The following is a 9931-nucleotide window of genomic DNA, read 5'->3' as shown; positions in this document are numbered from 1 at the left end:
GCTCTATTCTAGTTCAATTTTTGCTACCTGCATTTTTTCGTATTTACCTTTTCTTAGAATTTTATGCTGCGGTTTCTTGGTCAGTCAATTCTTTCTTGAAAGCTCTTTTAAAGACATTCTATCTCTTACACAGGGAGTCAGCCACCACATTCTGAGCTGTTAGTGTACATTTAAAAGACTAGGAGAGAGTAGGGTAAATGTATCTAGGTGAGTACTCTAGAGAAAGGAGGCATCATGACATGTTTTCCAAACAATGTGAACATTAAAGTAAGAAAAACAACGTTAAAAAGGTACAAATTTGCCAATAACAGCAGACACGTGTTTCGGCGTTACAGGGAACGCCTTTTTCAATTCAAAAAGTAATGAGCTTATGGATGAAAAGACGTCCGACAAAAGCCAAGAGCAGATAAGCATGCAGCTTAAAAGATAAAAATAGCAGAGTAGCCAAACACCAAATGAGAAAATTATAAACCGATCAGGAACCAATAGAAATGCAAGCAAAGGCCAAGAGCTTTCTCTTAGGTACGGAACCCAGAAAGAAAGAATTCAATTGGAAATTCTTTGGCAAATGTGCTTTTTTTAACGTTGTTTTTCTTACTTTACAGTTCAGCACAAAGGTATTTATTTATCCTAATGTGAACATTACTTATTATCTGACTGACAAGAAGCTTTTATCTCTTTTCAAAAATCATGGATTTATTCCTCAAGAGGTATTCAATTAGTATTAAAGATTTTATTATGTACTTTTCAAAAAAAGAAAAGAAAATTCATTTACTAGAATTAGTTTTAATAATGAGAAAGTTAAGCATTAGTTAGTTAAGTGAGTGATACAGAAACTCGTTAGGAGTTAAAATTATGGAACCTCAGTAAATGGACATCCTCTTAAGTCAACATGTTTTCATGTTCCTTTGGGGTGTCGAGTTATCAAGGTTCCATTATATTAGGTTTTTTCCTAAACAGTCAAATTCCAAATATGTATTTGATCCATAAAAACTTACGAAATAAGAACAATAATTTTATTTGTTTTTACATACAGTTTATGAAAAATGTTAATAATGAAATATGAGAAAATAAAGTCAATAATTATGTTAAAATATCATAAGCTTTATTTTCAAGTAACATCTCCATGCTCTGCACTTCTTGGCACCAACGATCAAGTCTTTGCTTCATGTTGCCAATCTAAATTTCAAGAAATATGAATTATTTCAAAGACAACTTTTCGAACATAACATGGACTACCATTGAATTATTACATAGATATATACTAATATTACAATTTATATATAGGATATCTGCTACATTTTTAGTTTTGAAATCCATGACTTTCCATGACTTTTGCTCTCAACTTTCCATTTCGCATGGGAGGAAATGTTTAAAAAAATTAATTTTTCACAAAAAAATCTAAATTAGTTTTATTTATTTATTTATTTATTTATTTATTTATTTTTTTTTTTTGGAAAATTAAATTGCAACCATCTGATTTATGCTTTGGACATATATATCTAAAATTTTAAATTACAGTGAAATGTAACTAGCTCAGCTACTATCATAACTAAAAATTAATTTATGAAACAATGACAAGTGACACACATGAAATTACAGTTTTAAAATTAATTATTTTGCTACCAAGGACAAACATTTAAAAATCTTTTTTTTTTTTTTTTTTTTGGAAATATTTTTTGGACTCCAACAAATCATACAAAATGTTTTGTATAAGGTAAGAATTTACACATAAACAAATTTATGATTTTTTTCTGCGAAAAATCTGATATGATACACAATAATTTTTCAAAATAAAAAATACTTTAAACATGTAGTAATAATGATGTGAAACTACAAAACATTTAAGCTTGATTTTTTATATCTTTTTTTCTTATTTTTTTCTTTTGAATTTTTTCAAATATATATGTTTTTTTTTAAACAAATAATTTTTTGAAGCTATTAATATCTTAAAAAGTCAGTGACTGGCAATAATTTAGTAATTACTAAAATTAAGTTAAATAATCAGAAAAAATTAAATATTAAATTAAAGCACTTAATAATTAACTCACCAGACATTACCAGACATATTACCGCCAAAGTTTGAGAATAGGCTACAAATATTGAAAAAATTCCCAAATTTGTGAATTTTGCCACATTTTTGGTCTTTAAAAAAATTTTACCCTTGAAAATTCCACGATTTCTGAATGTCCTTAATTTTTTAGACCAATTTTATTTTCTAAAATCTTCATCAACTTAAGACACTGCTAAAATTAATGATAATTTTTATGAGTCTCTTGAATCAACATGAATGCAAATGACTTAAAATTTTCAAGTTGAATTAGAGCGACAAAATTATAAGTCTACAAGTCCTCAACTACACAATTAGACATATAAGGAGAGTTAAAAATAATGCTAAACACATAATTATAAATGTCCAAACGGTAGAATAAGTATAATAGTAAAGAAAAACCAGTGAGTATTATAGAAGCGGATGCAATCTGATTTTGAAATGTGTAAAAAATAACGACTGACGCGCAGGAAAAGGCTAAGATGCGTAAATTTTACACCTAAACTGTACAATTTGATAAATATGCATGATCTTGAACTGAAAATCCATGACCAGTTGTCCGTTTCCATGATTTTTGAGCATTTTTTATTGAAAATCATGATTTTTCATGACTATTTTTGATCATGGTCAAAATTCATGACTTTCCCTGACTATAGGTGCCCGGACAATCTACATTTCCCTTATTCGCTCTGAATTTTAAGGAAGAAGATAGAATGTCTGAACAAAGAGCATCTAGAAGAAAGTTTCAGTAGGGCTATTTAAAAAGGCATGTTAAATCTTCTGTGTGTAGTTAAATTGACATAAGCAGTTCACAAAAAAGATCTTACAATGTCTTCTTTACCCAAAAATTATGCATTTCATTTCATAAGTTTTCGGAAAAAATAAGTTTTGGTCTATAAACAATTATAATAAAAGATAAGTCATGTTTAAAAAGTCTAATAGTTAAAGTTAATCCAGAAAAAGAATAAAAATGCTCAAAGTTGTTAAAGTAAAAATTAATTACCTGTTCCAATGATAGCACTCGAGGTTGAACCCAGGACATATTCACTGTTTTGTCTACTTGATCAATTGAACCTTTGACAAGGCCCAATGATAATGCTTTCATCACTAATAATTCCACCTGAAAAAGCAATTCAATACTAACTTAATAAATTTGATATGAAATCACTATAAAAAATTAAAGAAAATTAACAACTTTCTTTAGATACAAATAAGAAGTTGCTATAGATTAAGAAATGATGCACAATGACAGAAAATTATTTATTTATTTTTCCTGTTATTATTACTTATTTACTTTCAAAAAAATATTTAAAAGCATCCCTTTACTTTAATTCTTTTTGAAAAATCCCCCCCCCCCCCTTGCTTAACTGTTTCTGAGTTGATTCTCTTTCTTTAAAAGTTTCTACATGTCACCTCAACATAATAATAAAATTAAAAAAGTATCTTACAAAATAAACATATACATTAAAATATTTACCTCATTTTCTGGTAATCTAGTTTCATTTGCTATTTCTGAAAATGTTAAAACACGATTGTTGCCAGGCCTCTTAAAAGTCATCTAGGAAAAATATAAATTAAATAAATGTTAGTATAATTTTACAAAATATAAGACAATGATAAAGGATAAATAAATTTCTTAAGTAATATAAAAATTTATACATTCATATATTTAACATTACGATCTGTGAAGTCTTAGAATTAAATGCATCAAAATCAAGAATAATTCTTTGAAAACAATTTTATTTACTCTGGAACTTAAAAAACATTGAATTCAGGCCTGTTATTTCAAATATTTCTGGGGGGAGGGGGATGCACACTAATCTCGCCTACTTATATGTAAAAATATTAATTTTTCAAAGCCACTGGGAGAGGCAATTGATTCATCAGTCAACCTAAATGACGGTTCTGATATACATGATCACCTGATACCCTGATCTACACATAGGGCGAGATGGGGAACGTTGGACAGGTCTCAATGATTTTAGTACTATTAATATTTTTTACTTTAATTTATGAATAACAAATAGCACCAAAGGTCAAAAATCCTATAAAGAAATAACATGGTACAGTTATACTGAACAAATTTTATTCCAGAAAGATATACTTGAGAAGTGCTGAGCAATATTTAGAAAACTGCAACTTATATTTTTTAATGGTATTCTCATCACGATAACAGAGAAAAATTACACCCTTTATTAAAATTAGTTTGTTTTATATTTATTTGCAGTTTTCTTATATTTTTTCATAAAGAAAAAAAATATGACATCTTTTATTCAGACCAAACCTACCACAAGTATTTTAAAAACTTTTTTTTCGCTCTTAAATCTCAATTCATATAACAATATTCATTTCATTTCATGTTTGGAAATAATAATAAATTTAGGTAAAAAAAAGCAAATGCATATTTTATAATTATTTAACAAAAATTATGCTAAATTAGTTTTACTAAAAGATTTATTTCATATCTGCACTTTTTTGCTATTTGCATTTACAAATATTTTTTTTTATTAATTTTTGCAGACAACTGTTTTTAAAGAATAAAATATGTAATACATGTTATAATAATGATCATTTATTAAACATAATTTTTTGCCAAACAACTATTCTATATAAAATTTTTAAAAAATAACTGAAATTAGAACAGCATAGTAAGTTTTTTCTTAAGATTATCTAATTTCATTTTCTATTTTAATTTTAGAACACAAGATATACTAACTTAAAGATGTCAATTTTATTGTACTTTTTTTTTAAATATGTGGCATTAGTTTAACAGGATTCTTTTCTTTTTGGAATTGTTTCATGCGATGCAATTAAGAAAACAATAGCTAGTTCTATTATGGATTATTTCCCTACTGTATTCCTTCTTGAGGACAATTGCACTGGACATGATCATTAACAACACTTAACACTATAATTACCTCCTTAGATTGTTTCTAGTCATGTCATAACTCCTATGTCTGGATTACATTCAAGATATCTTACTGGAAGTTTCAATGTTTGAAATATCATTTACGTAGCTGCAACAAAATCTTCCAAGTTCTTATATTTCATTAAATTTAAATCAAGACTCATACTCTAAGGGTAATTTCTAGCTCTTTTTTTAGCAGGAACTTGATTCTGAAAGCATTCAATTTCGCCTTTTGTCCTCTGGTAGATATACTGACAGAACTATTAAACAAAGCTAAACAAACAAGTCGTGACAAATACCACAAATGATTAGAAAATTATGCGATGCTGATTCTGAAATTCTGAAGGTATTGATGAGGTTCTTAGATCAAAAATCCAGTGTTATATCAGTTTCATAATAATGGAATTAACACAAAATTCAATACACAACCTAAAAAAATTATTCCCAAAGTAAACTAATTTTACTATAAAAACTTTCTTTTCAATTGCAGTGTATAGTTTGCTAACATTGTTGCTTGAGTAATAAGAAAAAGTTGAATAAATTTCCCTCCAAATAAAAGTAAGCTTGCTAATAGAAAATTTTTCCCAACAATCTAAAGCCAAAATAAAAATATTTGTTTTAAAATTTAAAAAAAATCCAAATAATCTTACCTCCATTAAACATAACAAAGAAATTTTCTGACGCAGATCTATCTCATGAGCAGCAAGATCAGCCTAAATATTAAAAAATCATGACTTATCAAAAGGTAAACACTTCTTACAATTACCTTATTTATATAACATTTGTGCATTAAATAATTAAAAAAAAAAGAGCTAATATTTTTAGAATCTTACTTGTGCACTCCAAAATGTTCTCAGAGTTTCATACTTTGCCAAATTTCCACTATTGAAAGTGTACAAAAGCTCAACAACCCATTCCTTACTGGTTCCTTTTAAAGAATCTAGAATAGGATGTGCAAGCTGAAACAGAAATTAAGCCATGTTTAAGTGTGAAATTCACAACGTAATGATGCAATTTGATCAAAACTACAAAAGCTTACATCAAGCAGTACTGTAGCAGCCTAACAAAAACTAAACCACAATGAAACTTTAGCCCTATTTTTGAGAAAAACTATCAGCTAAATACCTTACTGATTATGAAGATAAAATTCCTTTCGGCTTGCCATTGTATTTTAAAGAATTTAACACTTTGCACCCCCCCCCCCCTTTTCTTTGTATTCTAAAAAAATGATTTTTCATAACGTGAACTATATTGTGTACAAATTGCTGGGATAATTTGACATGTTTTATTGTTCCCTCTATCTGGGTAGACATTCACTTTTTGTTATTTTTAAAAAATGAAAATATCTCCAACACACACTGAAATTTGTTACAGTTCTTAAAAAAAGGAGACAAGTAACGATAGCTAAAATATTTAACTCTTTAGTACATATTTTCAGTCTATAACTGTCCTTCACTTTAGACAACCCTAATGTCCTACATGCCTAACGTAATATCATAGCAGAGATAAAAATGAATTAAAATTTAATAGCTCTCTAAGAGAGAGATAAATAATAATAACACTATTGTGTAAAACCTGTTAAAATTTTGTCTAGATGAGGCAAATACAAGATTAAAAGTACAGTAAAACCTGTAAAGTTGACCACCCTTGTAAGTTGACCACCTGTCTATGTTGACCACTTTTGTCGGGAACGGAATTAGTCATATCTCATATAATGAAGGAAAACCTCTGTAACTTGACCACCTCTCTATCTTGACCACCTGTCTATGTTGACCACTAATGTAACGCAAATTTGGTTTGGAGTATTGTAAAAAGCCCTTTGTAAGTTGACCACTTGGTTTATTTTTTAAAACTTTCTTCAGAAAATTACTTTATTTTATTCTTTATTTATTATTATTATTATTATTTTTATTATTTGATAACTTTCCAAGAATGTTTTTAATGTTTTGATGACAGACTAGCATTTTACTAACTAAACCAGCAGCATAAAGCTTATGCTGCTCTTTATTCTCCAAACTTGTTTTTCATTTGTTGTTCTATTTCAGATAGCTTTTTGTATTCTGTTCAATGAAAATAGGTGTCAGTAAAAAAGCTCAAAATCTTTTCATTCAGTTGCAATATGTTATGGCAACATAGGAATTGTGCAAAAAGAGCTGATCCGGCTATATATATTTTATCCCCCCTCCCTCCCTGCAACAAAATATGTAGGGCCCCTCCCTAGTGGCCAGCAGTGTCTATTTGTAAAGTGCATAAGTCTCAGTGCTAGTTTTTTTTCCTTTTTTTCTTCAATTTCTAGGGCCGTTAGCCCCTTGCACTGCGGGTACACAGATCTGGGCCTGCTGATGAGTAAAGTTACATGTTTCTGGTGCAAGGGATTAAGAGATAGGACATTTTAATTTTGCCTTTATGAACTGGGAGAGTCACGCTTATTGCTCTTGGTGCTATAAGTTGTACAAAAAAGGCTTGAAAAAGAAACTTAGTTGAACTTGAGATTAATAAAAAGTATGAAATATTAAAATTAATTGAAAATGGTGAAAACCAGAGAAAATTAGTTGGCATATGTGGAATTTCTAAACCTACAGTGTCTAATATAGTTAAAAACAAGAAAAAAATAACAAAATTATTTGAATAGTATTTTTAATTATTGTTTTACTTTCAATAATGTTAAACACTGAAAGTGAGTTGAACAGAAAGAGTAAGGGTGAATTCCTCAAAAAATGAATACATGCTGCAAGAAATGACAAAAAAAATAATAAAAATTACCGCCCTTTATAAGTTGACCACCTGTCTAAGTTGACCGCCAAAGTGCTGCACCGCGAGTGGTCAACTTACACAGGTTTCACTGTATATTTTAATTATATTTATTTGTGTGAATGCAAAATTATGGATCAATAAAAAGCTATCAAATTTTGTTTCAGCAGCCCTACACATAAAAATATTCATTTACATTATCAGCAAACAAAATGACAGTAAATTCAGTACATTTTCTATAAAAGAACAAATTAATTTCTTCAACCAAGCATGAAAAATTACCAAATCCTAGAAAGTAAGATGATGTAAACCTAAAGTTATTGAATGAACATTCTTCACAAATCGAAAATTATTCCCAGAGTGTCATTACACAGATCCACTCAAATGCACAGGCCAAAAACAGCTCACAAAACTTCATTTGACTTTTGTTTTTTGAGGCAATCTTACAATGAATTACAAATTTAAATCTTTCCCAACTTTTAAGGGAGAAGTAGGCAAAAAGGAACACAGATGCTTTGTTTTATTAAAATCTGATATATGGGTCTCAAGCCACAATTTTTTGCTTGATTTGACATAAAATGACAATTTAATCTAATTCAAAAAAAAAACAAATATTAATCTTTCTGTTGTAAAGCATAAACTTACCAGTTCTCCAAAATTATATACACCTTCCCCAAGTAAAGCAGCCAAAGAAAGGGTAAATGCTCTAGATTTCTTTTCTTCAACTAAAAAAGAAACATCGAGTTGATAAAACTATCTACGTATATAACACAAATACAAAAGTTAACCCAATCTTCACAAAATAGCTTTCTAAAACTAATACTTATTTAAACCGGCTTTACTTCAATAACTAGGAAAAAATTTACTATCTCATGTATGAGCGAAGTTGAAATTGGTTCTATACATAAATGCATTTGGAAACAAAAATTTCCAAGCTTTCAGTCAATAAATCTAATTTTTGCATAATAAATTTGAAGACTTAGAATAACTTTTCAACTTGGATTAGGCATACAAAGATCAAACTTACGATCTATGTCATCCAGGCTCGTACAACCCAAATAACGTAGAGCATCTCTATAGTATTGGGCATGCTGTCCATTGATTTGGTGATAATCACTGGACAGTTGGTAGTACCTGCCATGGACAGTAGTAATTCCATCCATTGCATCAATCATTGTTTCTGTTTCTTCAATTATTTTCTAAAAAAAAAAAAAATATTAATTAGCATGGAGTTTGGAGATGGTTTCAAAACAAAAAATGATTTACTTTAAATATTCATTTCTTATCAAACGTAAAACTGCCAAACAAAATCAATGTTCCTTCTAAATTTAATGTACAAAAAAAGTTCATCTTATGTGCATTAAAACATGAAATTTTCTTACTTTAACACCTTCTAAATCTCCTTTTTCCAGTTTCAATAACCCCAGAATGATATTGCATAAAATAACAGCTTCATTATTTCCTTTTACCTACACAATGAATGAATTTATGAAAAGTTTTAAGAATGAATTAAAAGCAGAAACAAAATGATAAAAAAGAAAACAAATTCCAAATACACATGCAACTAAAAACAAACTAATACAAAAACAACAGAATCAGCAAAAAAAGGCTTTATGTCATCATGATAATTATACGAAACAGGTTGATAATATTCATAAACATATGCTACTTTGTAATATTGTCAACAATTAATAATTGCTGATAAAAATATCATCTTATGATCTTTTTTGTGGATAATAATAATACCCAGTTGCATCAGTCATTAATAATATTAAGAAATAAATATACAGTACAACCTGGATATCTCGAATCTCTCGGGAAGGGAAAAAATTTAAGATATAGTGGTTTCGAATTATCAAGGTTTTGAAAAAAAATAAGTATAAAAAATAAGAAAAAGAAGATAAATGAGAGATAAATAAGAAGAAAAAAATAAGCCATTATAACTCTCACAATGATATGTAGACATATCACATTGCATAAACAACAATTCCTTTTAGCAATTCACTAATTTTCGAATTTTCATTTTTTTACAATTTCTTTGATCATAATTTTTTTCAATAGCTTGACAGTTTTTTATTATTGTTGCAAGTGTACTGGTAGGGATTTTAAAATTAGCAGCAATTTCAATTTTCTTCATCAGCATGTTTTTATCAATGAACTTCAAAATTTTAATTTTATCCTCAATTGATAACATAAGTTTTTCACCAGCCATTTTGCAGGAG

General features: G+C 28.4%; 1 protein-coding gene across 1 annotated transcript in view; it reads right to left on the bottom strand.

Annotated features, from left to right (window-relative positions):
- Nucleotides 1-1019: 1019 nt before the first annotated feature.
- LOC129217161 (26S proteasome non-ATPase regulatory subunit 13-like) overlaps nucleotides 1020-9931 on the bottom strand; it is a 35408-nt gene continuing 26496 nt past the window's right edge. Inside the window, exons 6-13 of the mRNA XM_054851423.1 lie at nucleotides 9092-9178; nucleotides 8737-8908; nucleotides 8355-8434; nucleotides 5792-5917; nucleotides 5609-5671; nucleotides 3528-3608; nucleotides 3054-3170; nucleotides 1020-1179 (exon numbers count right to left, since the gene is read on the bottom strand). Coding sequence (XP_054707398.1) covers nucleotides 1084-1179; nucleotides 3054-3170; nucleotides 3528-3608; nucleotides 5609-5671; nucleotides 5792-5917; nucleotides 8355-8434; nucleotides 8737-8908; nucleotides 9092-9178 — 822 coding nt within the window. The 3' untranslated portion in view covers nucleotides 1020-1083. The remainder of the gene's footprint in view (nucleotides 1180-3053; nucleotides 3171-3527; nucleotides 3609-5608; nucleotides 5672-5791; nucleotides 5918-8354; nucleotides 8435-8736; nucleotides 8909-9091; nucleotides 9179-9931) is intronic.

This window comes from Uloborus diversus, chromosome 2, assembly GCF_026930045.1.
Source record: "Uloborus diversus isolate 005 chromosome 2, Udiv.v.3.1, whole genome shotgun sequence".
NCBI lineage: Eukaryota > Metazoa > Arthropoda > Arachnida > Araneae > Uloboridae > Uloborus > Uloborus diversus.
The sequence above is the reverse complement of the archived record's forward strand: the minus strand, read 5'-3'. Positions and strand labels throughout refer to the sequence as shown.